Source organism: Rosa chinensis, chromosome 6 (genome assembly GCF_002994745.2).
Source record: "Rosa chinensis cultivar Old Blush chromosome 6, RchiOBHm-V2, whole genome shotgun sequence".
Taxonomy (NCBI): domain Eukaryota; kingdom Viridiplantae; phylum Streptophyta; class Magnoliopsida; order Rosales; family Rosaceae; genus Rosa; species Rosa chinensis.
In genome coordinates, this window is record NC_037093.1 from 43190055 (window position 1) to 43206729 (window position 16675).

General features: G+C 37.3%; 1 protein-coding gene across 1 annotated transcript; it reads right to left on the reverse strand.

The window, feature by feature from the left end:
- Positions 1–6739: 6739 nt before the first annotated feature.
- On the reverse strand, positions 6740–9051 carry LOC112171382. Its single transcript, XM_024308577.2, has 2 exons — positions 8289–9051; positions 6740–8144 (listed from the first exon to the last, which is right to left on the reverse strand). The coding sequence occupies exons 1-2, from the start codon at positions 8823–8825 to the stop codon at positions 7953–7955; spliced, it is 729 nt and encodes a 242-aa protein (XP_024164345.1). The 5' UTR covers positions 8826–9051; the 3' UTR covers positions 6740–7952.
- Between the last annotated feature and the right edge of the window lie 7624 nt (positions 9052–16675).

The following is a 16675-nucleotide window of genomic DNA, read 5'->3' on the forward strand; positions in this document are numbered from 1 at the left end:
GTTGCAGTCGCCACAGGGAGGTGAGCGGTCACGAGGAGGAAAAAAGCCACATGGAAACAAGGAGTGTTGGGATCTCAGATGTCGTTAGCAGCCTATACATCGATGGCTTCCAAGATTTTTAGAGCTCCAATGTTCTCAAATCAAGAGGTGGTGGACCTTAAAGCTGCTAGTTTGATACTGAAAAATTAGATATCCAAGGGGTATGTTGGGTGCTTATTCTGCTTCTAGAATAAGTTTTTTAGTTGTCCTCTGAAAGTCAGCTCTTTTTGACGACCCCTAGGGGCATTGATAGGAGCATTTTAATGCGATGTTTTAATAGTTAATTATCTCCTCATATTTTACTTAGTCATTTCCTTAAATAAATAAATTTTAATTTAGTTTTTATTTTCTAGGTACATTGGAATAAATGAAGCAGAAATGAGCTAACATGAAGAAATTGAGTTTTCCTGATCCAACTAGGAATCCCAGTCAACGCAGGAATCCTGATGAGGCTAGGAAACCTGAAGGCATTAGGAGACCACATGGCTTGAAGATATTATGGGAGATTAAATCTGATTTTTGCATGGGAAATGATGGAGATTGATGTAGGACGAGATTTTAGCCAAGATTTTAGCCAATTTCAACCAAAAATCTCGAACAGAAGGAAGTGTCTTCACATTAAGAAGAATAATTTGAATATTGGAAATTGGTATTCAAATAGGCTTCTTAATGATGGAATTAATCATAAATTACTCTTTTGGATATATCGGGATTCTCGAGCAAAATCTTGACTGAGATTCCAAACGTAATATTCTTTAGTATCTAGGATTTTATTTCCGATTTTTATTTAATCAGGTTTAATTAGGTTTCCTAGTTTTAGTCTGCAATAAATTCTTCTTTATGTTTTCTAGTTGTATTAGGTTTATGCTATGTGCCCTATATAAGGCACCTCTTAGATTGTAATTTTGATTCAAGTTATCAATAAAAAAACCAAATATTAGAGAAGTTTCTCTATGTTTCTTACGGCTGTGCCCGTAATTGCTAGTGGATTCCAGCTCATCTCATATGGTTTTCGACGCTTGACGGAGCCTCTTTCTATCGTGTTCACACTTCCCGCATCATTTGGTATCAGAGCGGGTATCACCCGCTTCTTAGAAGACGACGATCCAAGGGAGAAGTTCACTACCACCAACCTCAACGACGCTGGTCGTAGAGTATCTATCAAAGAAAGTTTTATTAAAGAGGAACATGCCAAGGGATTCGCCCTAAGACAACCTCATCAATCCAAAAGAAAAAAGAAAAAAAGAAAAAAAAAACATGGAACGTTATTCACAACGCCGGATTACGACGACTTTCGAACTACATGTATCATCAACGACAAGGTATGCTCTGTAATAATTGACAGTGGTCTACGAGAGAACTTTGTAGCAAACAAAGTTGTGGATTATTTTGAATTACCGACAGTGAAGCTGAGTGATCCATACTGGATTCCATTTGGAGAGGATGAATATGCACAAGTAACAGAGGTTTATAAAGTTCCTGTCTCTATGGGAAAATTTTATAAAGAAGAGATTACTTGTCATGTGATTGACATGGACGACACTAATGTGCTTTTTGGAAGACCATGGCATGAAAGCGTCAAAGGTGGTTATTGCAAAGACAACACATATTTATTTAGGTGGGAGTCGCACAAAATTAAAATCAAGCCTAGAAGGAAGAACGTCAAGAATGACCATCCTGAGGTGTGTGAAAAGGAACATGAAGAAGCAACTTTGAAGATTGAAGAGAAACTCATTAAGGAGAAGGAAGCTGATTCATTCATCACATCGATATCCATGTCATGCATGCCTAATTGTGTTCAAGATCAACCCAAGGAGAAGTCATTGCCCATTCCTTTTCAAGTGGAGGAGTTCAAGTTTCAAGGTGCTTATTCTAAACTTGTCTACGGTATTGGATTCATGGTGATACCTTTTAATTTCGAGAATATTGAAGTTGATGGCTTATCATGTTTTATTCCTACTAATGATCGAGCTGCATACAAGAGGAACTCGAGGTCGAGTTCTTTTCAAGTGGAGGAGACTGATGTAGGACGAGATTTTAGCCAAGATTTTAGCCAATTTCAACCAAAAATCTCGAACAGAAGGAAGCGTCTTCACATTAAGAAGAATAATTTGAATATTGGAAATTGGTATTCAAATAGGCTTCTTAATGATGGAATTAATCATAAATTACTCTTTTGGATATATCGGGATTCTCGAGCAAAATCTTGACTGAGATTCCAAACGTAATATTCTTTAGTATCTAGGATTTTATTTCCGATTTTTATTTAATCAGGTTTAATTAGGTTTCCTAGTTTTAGTCTGCAATAAATTCTTCTTTATGTTTTCTAGTTGTATTAGGTTTATGCTATGTGCCCTATATAAGGCACCTCTTAGATTGTAATTTTGATTCAAGTTATCAATAAAAAAACCAAATATTAGAGAAGTTTCTCTATGTTTCTTACGGCTGTGCCCGTAATTGCTAGTGGATTCTAGCTCATCTCATATGGTTTTCGACGCTTGACGGAGCCTCTTTCTATCGTGTTCACGCTTCCCGCATCATTTGGTATCAGAGCGGGTATCGCCCGCTTCTTAGAAGACGACGATCCAAGGGAGAAGTTCACTACCACCAACCTCAACGACGCTGGTCGTAGAGTATCTATCAAAGAAAGTTTTATTAAAGAGGAACATGCCAAGGGATTCGCCCTAAGACAACCTCATCAATCCAAAAGAAAAAAGAAAAAAAGAAAAAAAAAACATGGAACGTTGGATATTCACAACGCCGGATTACGACGACTTTCGAACTACATGTATCATCAACGACAAGGTATGCTCTGTAATAATTGACAGTGGTCTACGAGAGAACTTTGTAGCAAACAAAGTTGTGGATTATTTTGAATTACCGACAGTGAAGCTGAGTGATCCATACTGGATTCCATTTTGAGAGGATGAATATGCACAAGTAACAGAGGTTTGTAAAGTTCCTGTCTCTATGGGAAAATTTTATAAAGAAGAGATTACTTGTCATGTGATTGACATGGACGACACTAATGTGCTTTTTGGAAGACCATGGCATGAAAGCGTCAAAGGTGGTTATTGCAAAGACAACACATATTTATTTAGGTGGGAGTCGCACAAAATTAAAATCAAGCCTAGAAGGAAGAATGTCAAGAATGACCATCCTGAGGTGTGTGAAAAGGAACATGAAGAAGCAACTTTGAAGATTGAAGAGAAACTCATTAAGGAGAAGGAAGCTGATTCATTCATCACATCGATATCCATGTCATGCATGCCTAAGTGTGTTCAAGATCAACCCAAGGAGAAGTCATTGCCCATTCCTTTTCAAGTGGAGGAGTTCAAGTTTCAAGGTGCTTATTCTAAACTTGTCTACGGTATTGGATTCATGGTGATACCTTTTAATTTCGAGAATATTGAAGTTGATGGCTTATCATGTTTTATTCCTACTAATGATCGAGCTGCATACAAGAGGAACTCGAGGTCGAGTTCTTTTAAAGTGGAGGAGACTGATGTAGGACGAGATTTTAGCCAAGATTTTAGCCAATTTCAACCAAAAATCTCGAACAGAAGGAAGCGTCTTCACATTAAGAAGAATAATTTGAATATTGGAAATTGGTATTCAAATAGGCTTCTTAATGATGGAATTAATCATAAATTACTCTTTTGGATATATCGGGATTCTCGAGCAAAATCTTGACTGAGATTCCAAACGTAATATTCTTTAGTATCTAGGATTTTATTTCCGATTTTTATTTAATCAGGTTTAATTAGGTTTCCTAGTTTTAGTCTGCAATAAATTCTTCTTTATGTTTTCTAGTTGTATTAGGTTTATGCTATGTGCCCTATATAAGGCACCTCTTAGATTGTAATTTTGATTCAAGTTATCAATAAAAAAAACCAAATATTAGAGAAGTTTCTCTATGTTTCTTACGGCTGTGCCCGTAATTGCTAGTGGATTCTAGCTCATCTCATATGGTTTTCGACGCTTGACGGAGCCTCTTTCTATCGTGTTCACGCTTCCCGCATCAGAGATAATGTGAAAATCAAGGAGATTACGTTGAGAAAATCAAGGGAGAGTTTCATGGGATTGTGCAACAAGAAAAGGCTCAAAACAAGTCCAAATTCATTCCTCAATTCCCTCAAGATATGCTGGCCGAAATTAAGGAATTAAAATCTACAGTTTTAATGTGAAAATCAAGAGAAAATCAAGGTGAGGATGTTAAGGATAAAGCCATGGAGAGATTTAAGGGAGAAAATGTTCAAAATGCATCCGGATACATTGTCTAGGTTCATGCCTAGATATTTGGCCGAAAATTGTGAATAAAATTAGATTAAATCATGGGAAAATCAGCAACAAAATATTAGGGATTGATTTTGGAGCTTTTTAATTAGTTGGATGACATAGCAGAGCTGACGTGGCGTTGTCTGATTGGCTAATGCTGTGTGGATCATTCTTGAAGACTTGGAGACTAAGTTGCCATCCTCCTATAAATAGGAGCATTCTACACACCATCACACCACACCACAACACCACCACAACACAACACACCTCTCTCCCTCAGTAAATAAACATTAGAAAAATTCTCTCCATTCTCTAGTCTTCAGAAGCTCTGCGTCTCAACCAAGGAGGAGAAGAAGTCATGCAATACATCAAGATCCTAGCCACCATCCACCCTTGTGTCGTCCCTAGAAGATTGCTTGCTTTCAAGGATCTTCAAGTTCTTCGTCTCAAGGCTTCGTCATTCATCTTTCACCGTGTATTTCCTACTTTCTTATGTTTTCCTTTGTTTGATTTGTAGGGTTATGAATTCCAGTTAACATGACGTTAAAGGCAAAGTTTAAAGCCCATTTATATGTTTTGAAATAAAGTTACGATTTTTTTATGTTGATTGATATGTTGCTTATGTGAGATTGCTTGATTGATTTTGGATTATAGAAAACTTTTGCATGTTTGTGTTCTTTGGTGGCCAACTTAGGATATATGCATGTAATTGGAGCTAGATTTAAGTAGTAAAGGCTTTGGACAAAAGTCGAAATCAATTAAGGAGGATTGCAAATAGGTGAACTTATTCATAACTAGGTTGTGCACTTTGGTTGACATCCTTTCTTTGTTCTTAATGCGTTGAATGTGTTCTTGATTAGCTAGCTTTCTAGATTATGATTGCATGTTCAATAGGATTGATTTAGGTGCTTTCACTTGGATTAATTATTCAAGGAAAGTAAAAAATGGGAAATCGTTTGCTTTCTAATGTTTCACATGGTCAACTTCTTTCTCATGACATAGAAAATCAACTATAGGATTTGTAATTGGATTTCTTGCATATGATTGTGGTTTTGATCTTTATTCCTTGCGTTCCACCCTTGTATATATGTTTTTACATTTTCTTTATTTTATTTATTTTAATTTTCGAAACCCTAATGTTAAAATCCCCCTTATTTTATTATTTTGTATATATCTTTTGTTTTATTTTTGTAAATATTATACTTTGTATTTTTATTAATTCTTTATTTGTTTTTGCAATTACAAGTGTACCCTCAATCCCCGGAATAGAACGATCCCTATTTACCATATACTAACGATGACATTTTCAGGGTTAAATTATACTCTTCCTTTTTAGCGTATCAGGCATGTGTCAATTTTGTACTACTTGCTCAAATTTCAATATCGGTTAACCTTTTTGCTTAAAAAAATAAATAAATAAATAAATAAGATACCAAATGCTAGAATGGAAAGTTCACTGGAAATTAAATTTCTTATTCCATGATAATGATAAAGGAACTACTTTCCTTTCCGCAAACCAAACAAGGTCTGAGAGTCCAGGTCATCATAAAACCGACTACTAGATGGCTGCGAGTTTTCAAGGTGAAAAACCTTGGGCCTGCGATGTTTGACTTAGGACTGTTAATGGGTCGTGTCGGGTCAAGGTATTTATCTTGTCGCAAGATACAAACCCAAACCCAAACCCAACCCATTTAATAACCGTGTCAAAAATTGAAACTCAAACCCAACCTATTTATTAAACGGGTTACCCATTTCCAACCCGCATAACCCATTTAATAAATAGATTGTATCGTGTTAGACAAAATGACTCATTTAAGGGTTAACAATGCAACTCATTTAACTAAAAAATACATAAATTGATTAAATTCACTAAAAACTCTACAAGACGAAGGATATAAATAATTATATATAATTCATAAATAATTAAATCCAATAATTATAAAGTAAAATATTTCAAATTGTCTAATCCTATGATCAAATACTCCCAACGTCTAAAATTTCAAGAAGAAGTATAGCATAATCTGGTTATACGGGTTCACTTTGTGTTGGCGGGTTGACCCGTGGCCGACCCATTTATTAAATGGGTCATGACGGGTTGACCCACGGGCGACCCGCTTTTTAATCGTGCGGGTTTCAAGTCGTGTTATCGGATCGTGTCGGAATTGACAGCCCTAATTTGACTATTCTCATGTGACGGACCACGGTGGTTCATAATAATCCTAGACTAGAGGGATCTCGGGTGAATTCAAATATCCATTGCAAAAAAAATAAAAAATAAAAACTATTTTGAGTAATTCAATGCACAAATGGGGTGCCAGCCACCAAAAACATGACAATAAACAGGGTATTTGAGAACAGAAGAAAAAAAGAGGTTATTAGAGAAAAAAAAATTCATGTAAAAGAATTTAAATGCAGGGCCGTTTACAATTTCTCTCTCTCTTTCAGAGCAAAAATTTATATGCGAAATCCACTCTCATGCAAGCATGAAAGGAAAACACTGATGTAAAGAAAGCAAAAGCAGTGAACGTGGGTTGAATTTATGGACGGATCGCGGATGAACAGTTGAAAGATTAATACTTTATTGATCAAGTTCGATTCATCAGTGCCCATTTTGTCATTCTTCTCTATATCTTCGAATTGATGGAGGTAGCAAAATGGGCACATATGATTTCAATTCCCATCTACGGTGCGTATGAATTAATTTCTTGCTTGTTATTGTTACAAATTCGATTACTGAATGAAATTGTTGTTCTTGGACATGTTGGCTTTCGAATTTTGATGAACGCTTGAATGGTTGATCATGTTGGTGGAAGTGGTCGCAGTTTTGGGATGCAACTCCAGCAGACCAGCACTTGAGTTAGTTATTGCACTTGGTTTCGGTTTTTTAATCTGAAAGTTTCCAGCTTGACAGAGCCTATGTTGCATAGTTTAAATGATAAATGTACAATCTTTCAAATTGTGTATGTTGAGAGGAGGCAAAGCTCTGCATACACCATTACTCTGTGTCATTCCAGATGCAAGAAATAAAATTAATTCAGGCTTATTAGGAGATTATCTTATCATATGGGGACTGTTCCCCGAAACTAGAAGCAGTCATGTGGAGATTCATAACCACCATGCTTAATGCGCTAACCTTGTTAATCTTAATTACTTTTTTCGAAGCTAATACCGTGTTAATGTTAGAAGACTGTTATTTGTATTTAGTCATTTTCTGTTGGTTGAGACAAAGGGAATCTTGACAACTATAAGATCGATGCAGTTGCACGAAACACATGCATAGCCTCATATTCTGATGACTTGATAAGTGATCCAGTTCCCTCAAGTTTTGAAACCTTTTGAATTGGATCGTTTAATGAAGTTGTTTCTTTTCGATCATGAGCTAGGGATCGAACAGGTTATTAAAGCAACAGGTTATTGGAGAACTAATCTAGGCACTTCATTGAATTAGTTTCTATTTTAATCATCAAAGGTGCACAAGAAAGATGGAAAAAGTGTGACAGAATCACCCCATATACTTAATTTCTGTCAAAAGAATTGTATTGATTTTGAATCTGAATAGAAAATACACATGTATTCGTATACCAGTATGTATATAGTTATGTACAAAATTGGATGCTGCATTATGATTTCTCAGCCTAATCGTTGAATATGTTGAGAAGGGAAACTCTGGCTTTGATTAAGCGCCTAAAGAGGCACTCAAGTCGTTCTTCAATATCTTGAATGTTGATCTCGAATTCCTTTAAATTTTTTTGCACATAATCAACTTGCATTGTGTTATCAGATGCTTTAGTCTTGTGACTCATGAGCAAGTGCAATGCAGCATCCACCTACTCAAGCTCATTCGTTTTTCTGACTTCTTCACATTCACATGCTACTTTTCTGGGCTGCACCTACTTTGAAACTAAGGACCAAGTGCTTGACTTTGATTTCAAATTTGAACTAGCTATAAAGGAAAACAAGGATTCAAAAACAGCAGAGGTGACTGCATCTAACTCTTTCAACATCTTGACAATGGCTGGAGTCTCATGAGTTTTGTCTGTGCTCTTACTGTCTCTGAGCTTTGAGGCTTTGTTGATTGCCTTCTTGACATCCTTCCTACAGGTAAGGTATTTTGAAACCTCACTCATAAAGCTCGTGTCAACTCCCCGTCTTCTGCTCCTAATCGATCGAAGTTCATGTGTGCATTCCTTTGTTTGCAGCAAAGCATCCTTTATGATGCCACACACATCCAGGAGCCTTGAAGATCCATCAAGTAGTTGATTGATCCATGTGTCTCCGCACTCTTGTTTCAAGGCTTGTTGGTTCAGCGGCAAAAGAAGAAACTTTTCCGCGCAGTCATGTATATCTTGAAGGCCACTTAGTTTGTGGCTTATGGATGATGATGATTCTAAAGCTTTTAATCTGCACAGATGCTCGTCAAATTCAGTAACAAAGGGGTGTGATGTTGATGGCAAGCTGTTTGACCGAGTATGGTTATGTGATCTTAGGTTTAAAGGAGAGGCTGCCATTTTCTTTATTGGAAAAGAGAAAGCCTTGTACTTGCTGAATGTTCAATACAGTCTAGTAGTTTGCCTTGTTCGATCCCCATTTTCCATTGCTGAATATATATATATGACACAGTTTGAGAGTCTAGAGCACTAACAAGTCAATGAGTGGCAAGTGGCAACATGATTTCGATCTGGATCCAGAACTATATCAGCGATGTTTATGCAATGTCTCCTCAACAGCAGATCATCAAGCCATTGCCCAACCATATTATGCTTCTAAACATTCAGTTAGCCAGTTAGGTAACAGTATCATGTGATACATTGCATGTTTAACCATAAAATAGAAGCACACGACTGATATTTTACCGTCTTCTGTATAAAAAAGAAAGGCTATAACTCTTGTATCCAGCATTCCAGCTCTGCTTACCTGCATCCTTGTTATCGCTCTGCCCATGAAACACACACACACACACAACTATGATTTTATTATCATATAAGGTTGTAGAACAATATTTTAAATTAAGTAATATCATAACCTTGTGGCCGTATTGCCTCTTTCAGAATGATTCATCATCTTCCGGTTCCTACCTACTGGTTTTATATCAGAGTCATATGTAGCCATTTTGACTGCTCAACGAAACAACCTAGTACTTTATAAACCACCAAACCACAATTTACTACACAGGAAGTTACCTTTGAGGAGCCAACATGACTGGCTACAAGCACTACTGATTATGTACTCAGTCTTAACTGTCTTTGCATTTGAATCCAATGGTTAGATAATAATAAGACAATAGGAATACGTTGTTCTAAATACATTTAAATTCAGAGTTGGGTAATAATAAGACAGTTGAATTTTCATGAGGCGTGTTTACAATTTAGTCACGTACGTACTATTATTAAGATGACCGTTATCAATTAGTTTTAAGTTTTAACAAACTCCCATTGCCATTATATATCAGCAACAGGACCAAACAGGTAGAGCCATGGGTCATCAGGATAGTCATTAACCATTGGTTGGTACATTTTGACAACTTCAGCATCGACTGCCTCCGACGTTAGATAATTGAAGTACGTGCCCATAGGACTCCTGGCAACTTGCCTTTACTGCTAGGGCATTCTTTTGTTTGTCGAACTCTTCCACAGCAATAGTCATCCACCACCATAACAATCCTTCAACCAACAACTCTCGCGTCCACTTTTAATGCGCTCCTGCATCAGCTCCTGGTATTCATCTTCATCCCAAATATTAACATACTTTCGGGCTTCATCAAACACTAAATAAATTTCTTTTTTGTTTTTTTGGCAGAAGGGAGACGAGATTTCGTTATGATGCATCATACAGTTGCTGGTCAATTCTTGTCTTCTTGATCATCCAAAAGCTCTTAATATTTCTCTCTCAGACTTAATAATGTGCAGTCTTATCTGGTGCGCTCTATTAACTTGTTTAAGGAGCCCAAGGTGCTGTCGGAATAGAGGATCTTTTACATTTTTGTATTGAACGCTATTCAGTTGTTGGGATCTTTTAGAAACAAGATACTGGAGCTCTCTAAACGATAGCTCTCGTTTTTCTTGGTAAAATAATCTGGGGTTCACATCCAAAACTAATTGACAATGAATGGAGTGGCCCAAACCCTTATAAACTCTTAGGCAATGTCTCATTCCCATTTTTCCCATTTGAGATGTATATATTCTCAACACGCCCCCGCACGTGTGGCGAATTTTCAAACCATACACATGGACAACTTTGAGTGATGTGGAGCCCGTGTGCCATTAGACATGCACACGTGGGTAACCCGCTCTGATACCATGATAAAAAAGTAATCTGGGTTCACATCCAAAACCAATTGGCAATGGATGGAGTGGCCCAAACCATTATAAACCCACTAGCAAGGTCCTATTTTTCCCATGTGGGATGTATATATTCTCAACACGCCCCCTCACGTGTGGTGAATTTTCAAGCCATACACGTGGATAACTTTAGGTGACGTGGAGCCCGTGTGGTCGTGAGGCATGCACACATGGGCTAACCCGCTCTGATACCATGATAAAATAATCTAGGATTCACATCCAAAACCAATTGGCAATGGATGGAGTGATCCAAACCCTTATAAACTCTTAGGCAAGGTCTCATTCCCATTTTTTCCATATGGGATGTATATATTCTCAACACGCCCCCGCACGTGTGGCGAATTTTCAAACCATACACGTGGACAACTTTGGGTGATGTGGAGCCAGTGTGATTGTTAGACATGCACACGTGGGTAACTCGCTCTGATACCATGATAAAGTAATCTGGGGTTCACATCCAAAACCAATTGGCAATGGATGGAGTGGCCAAAACCCTTATAAACCCATTAGCAAGGTCCCATTTTTCCCATGTGAGATGTATATATTCTCAACACTTCTTCACCACCGTACCGGCCAATCCAAAAGCAATTAGTCGTTGAGTTTCCTTCTACAACCCCAAAAGGTGGTGTGCTATCATCCTTACGGTGAGGCCTTGGCGGCGTTCCTCCTCATCTATCAACTTCAGCACAGCCTTTGGGGTAGTCTTGCTACTACTAAGCCCACCGAGCTGTATCACCGCCTCCACGACCCGCCGATGATGCTCCAAAGTTCATGACGATGACATCTTTTGAGGTGCCATGTATAGGCGTTCAAGGGTGACTTTATTAGAAGAAAACAATGCTTCAGCCCTTTTCTATAATACCCCAAGCAAGAAGCCAAGAAGATGTGGAAGTCAAGATAAAAACTTCTATAGAAACACCCCGTCAGGCTTAACAGCTCCGCTTTTAGGCATTGTGTACTCCAACTTTTTCTTTATCACCGCCTAACAAGATGAAGGTATCCATGCACTGCTTATGGTGCTCCAACGTCTTGTCCACTTGAACATTCTTGGTATAGTCATGTTCATCTTGATAGAAAATGTGGTTGCTAATTTGTTTTTGGATATGGTCAAGTGAACCCCTTATATAGTGATCGAATGTATGTCTCAATCCCTTATATCCTGGCTTGCCTGACATTGCCTACAATATCAACTTAGTTTGTCAATTCATGCAAGCTCCTATTGATGTTAAAGGCATTGTTCATTTTCTTGCTGTGAAACTCATCCTCCGTTATGTTAAAGGCACTTTGAACTATGGTATTACATTCTGGGCAGCTCCTCTTGAGTTGAGAGCTTACACTGACTCTGATTGGGCTGGGGACCCTAATGATAGAAGGAGCACTACAGGATTTGTCATTTTCCTTGGAAACTGCCCTGTATCTTGGTGTTCACTCAAATAAACCTCAGTCTCTCGTTCTTCCACTGAAGCAGAATATAGAGCTAGTAATGGCTGACACTGCTTTTGAGGTACTTTGGCTTCGACACTTGTTGAATGACTTGCATGTTCCACTGTGTGACAATGTTTTTGCTCTAGCTCTTGCCTCTAATCCTATTCACAACTCCAAAGTTAAACATGTCAAAGTTGATATCCACTTCACTCGTGAGAAAGTTGCTCGAGGAGAACTTGCCTTGCAGTTTGTTCCATCACTTCAACAACTTGCAGACATCCTCACAAAAGGACTTGACTCGCCTCAGTTCAAATATCTTTGTTGCAATCTTATGGTTGGTTCCCACCATAAGCTTGAGGGGGGCTGTAGGAATCAACAGGTCAAGGTCAACAATGAAGTTAAGGTCAATGGTTAAGCCAAACTCATTTCAGATGAATCCACATGTAGAGCTGAGATTGTCTAGCAAGAAATGTTTGTTAGGACAATTGTTGACAATTAGCTGTTCTGTTAGTAATTAATTACAATTAGTGGTAATTAGCTATAGTCTCTCCTATATATAGTGTAAGTAATTAGCAGTGTAAATCATTACGTCAATCATACAATAACAAACATCATCTTCATCTTTCTTCCTTCTTCTTCTTCTTCTTCTTCTTCTTCCTCCAAACCATATACTTCAGCAAATCCTACCTGGATTCCTACTCCATGTGGCATTTGGATAAAATTAGAAATGAGTGTTAGTGCATGTGGTTTGTAAAATGGGTAGGGAAGTGGAGTCCTTACTCAACATGGATTTCTTAAGAGTAAGAAACTCATCAGTGTCGTCGTTTCTTTCGGGTTAAGAAACTCAACATAGTCCAGTGGGCCGCGTTCCACATTAGTGTCGTGGTTTCGGGTGTGGTCGTTTCGGGTCTCTCTCCTTTTCGTTTAGGGTTTTACTATTCTGTTCATTCACTTCAGGTATACGACGCCATAGGAGGAGGAATAGCAATGGCTCTTCGCTCTATTCTCGGGGAGTTAAGGAATAAATGTATTCAGAAGAGTACAAGTAATGTGATGGTTAAGGCTATTGGCACTTTGGCAGCTTAGCTATCAACAACAATTACAACGCCGCCGTTGCACTTATACTCAGAGCCGGGCCTGAGGGCTACTAACTGAGGCAGCAGCCTCAGGCCACCGGCTCCCGGGGGCCTCCAGAGTTTCTGTAAATATAATATAGATAGTATATATACATACTATTTGCTTCACTAAACAAGAAACGCGGTGTTGCTCTAGCGGAAATGAAGAGAGTTCACTCTTCCCCACCAAGGTTCGAATTGTGTTCCAGTTCCTTCTTTTTTTTTGTTTTTTAAATCACTATCCAACAACTTCATCCTTTCAGTTTTTTTTTTTTAATTACCTATTTTACTTGGAACTTGTGGCCCAGCTCACTTTTTTTTTCCCCTTTTCCTATTCCATATAAACTTTTCTTTTCCTTTTTTCCATATGAAGAACTATTCCATTTTCTTCTCCGTATGGAAAACTAACCCAAATTAAACTTTTGTAGGGAATAAATATTAATATACTTTTGTTTTGTTATTAACTTCATCTTTACTTTTACTTTTATTCACATGATTTTGTACTGTTATTTGGAGTGAAATTATATATATATATATATATGTGGCCACATTTTTACTCTTCGCCTCAAGCCGTTAGAATCTCAGGACCGGCCCTGCTTATACTGGTCACTTCTTCCGTCACCCTCAAGATTATGGAAGCCATGAAAACAAAGAAGAGCTAAAGAAGCAAAAGGTACTTCACCGCGTACTTATTTAGTACAATATATTACAGCACGCATGATGTTGTATGCTCTAATATATGGATTTATCAGAGTAGAGATTTAGTTTCTATATGGATTTAGGTGGACCAGAGAGTCTACCCGTTTTGCCGTGGAAGAGTTCAACAAGTAAAAGTAATTTTGAATTTATGGAAAGCTTTTGTTGTTTGAAGTTTCAAGTAAATGCTAGTGTTATGTGTTGGCTTCTCTTTCAGAATGCTCAACTCCAGATTGTGATCGAGAGTTATCCAGGCAGAGAGGCACGTACTGCTTTCTGGGGACAGCAGTACTTATTCTGTAATTAATGATCGTTCAAGGCAGCTGATGATGCTGGTGATGCTAAAGTTTATAATTACCACGCTAACGTTCCGATAAGTTTCACGTACAGACGGCATGAATTTGGAATGGTTTCATCTTGTCAGCGACTATGGCAGTCACTTAACACTATTTTATCACCTAGCAGGTAATTACTTCTGACATTCTCCATTTACAAATCAATCTAGTCAAAAATTTAATCGAGCAAGGTGATGTAGAGGTGGATGGTTTGAAAATGACATTAATTCATGTGATTAATTAACTAGTTCTCATTTTATATTTTCTTCTGAATCGTGAATTTCATAATAACTCTTAAAGATTAATTTTGCAAAAAATGAACCAATTCTAATTAAGTTAGTTTTGTCACTCAATTGTATGAAATGGCGATCAGTACAGTTATGACTGTTACTGAGGATGAAACATTTATTCATTTAATTGATACTGATGATCAACGAATTGAAAGAAACCAAATTGATATATTGAATATATTAGATATGATTCTTAAGGAGTGGTTTCTAAAAAGAACGTATGACTGGGACTGGGTTTATTACAATGTGGTGACAATTTGTAAAAGAATATATAAAGATATATATTCTTTTAACTTATTTTTACTTGATTTGTCAAAGGTTAAAACAAAAAACAAAGTATTCACTATCATCGTCTACAAGTTTAAAATTTCTTGTTTCTAACAATTAAGTTAGAAACCTTTCAAAAAAACAAAAAAAAAGTTAGAACATTCGGCCCTAAACCAATTAGGTATGATAAAAATTCTCATTACGCTTGCTAATTGTGAATATGTAAAAACTAATTTCTCGTGATAGATTATATATAATAGAAAAATGATTATCCTGCTTAACTGGGGACATAGACCTTATCACTTTGAAATTTCAATGGAGGAGAACATGAGACAAGAAACAACCCCTTCATTTCCCAAAGAAAAATAAAAACTAACCAAAAACGGAGTTGGACTCCCATACCCAAGTAAAATGGAAAGCAAAAAAATTAAGACTTTATTTTTTCCAAAGCAATCAGAGGTAATAAAATTTTGCGTTCATATTCTAACGGAATTCAAGAAACCCATGAATATAAAAATCGTTGAAAGCACACCATATATTAAAATTTTAAGACAACCGACATTAATATTGCACTCTAGGTACTGATGCTTTGGAGTTTTCAATATTTCTTGCAATAAAAATATTGATATCTTTCTCTCAAATGCAATTTGTGTTGTCTCGAATTTCTGCAAAGGATACTAAGTAATGGAAATTATTCTATGCACCGATGGTGTAAGTGACCCAACCCTTATAAAATAATCTCAACCCTTGATATTTATTATCAACTTTATTTTTAATAAACAAAAAGTGAATTTAATGCAATCTAACCATTCATTTATGTTGGTGCAAATGCACGGCGGTGCTCTGAATAATCTCTCACTAAGTAATAGACTTGCTAATTTGGGTTCATCTATTACTGAGTTTATTTAGCAGGACTCAACTCCTTCATTCGCTTTATCTCATTATAATATATAAGGGAAAAATGCACCAACAATGTCTGGACTTAAAGAGGACTGTCAAAGTGATACCTGAATTTTAAAACGTATCAATGTGATACCTAGACTTATATTTTCTTATCAACGTAGTACCTACGGTGTCGTTAAGTTGACCACGTGTGATGCACGTGACGCTGAAAAAAAAAGCTAAATGACTGATCTGCCCCTCAAATTGCTTTTTTATCTGACTTTTGATTTAATATAAATAAAATAATTAATTTAAATGGATTTTATAAATAAAAGAGAGAGAGAGAGAGAGAGAGAGAGAGAGAGAGAGAATTAAACAAATTTCTTCTTCTCTCCTATTCATCATCTGTTACCCAGAATTAATCCTCCTCCGACTCCACTCTTAATTCTCTGACTTGCAATTGCCTTTGATTGAGAGCTTGCATTCAAGGTTGACCACACTGCCCTTAAATCTGTGGCGGTGGAGTGGAGTTTCTGATCAATGGTGTATACGAATGGGTTGAAGGAGAGAACGAGAATGGTGGCGGCTAAGTCGTCGTTGGCATCGGCGGGGATGAGCAAAATACGTTAGTACCAACCCATACGAGAGCCCAGATCTGTTCAAAATACCCACTAGTGATGAGCAAAAGCCAACGGGATCTTACTAAGATCACCGCAGAGGATCAAGACAGGTACGACAAAGCACAAATGAGCCTATGGCGATCTGCAGGATAGTGAGATGAAGTCGCCGTTGGTTTTCGGTAGGGGTTGAGGCAATTGGTTTGGTCCGAGTCGGAACTAGGTTGGGTTGTGGCAGCGGTGGTGGTAAAGTTTGAGGGATGAGAGTTACTTAGATTTTTTTTAGAAATTTTTTCTTCGAGGTCATCAATTTTTTGGCTGATATTAAGATGCTGAGTCGCCTTCATCATCGAAACTTGATCACAGTGATTGGTTTGTGTGGTTTATAATTGT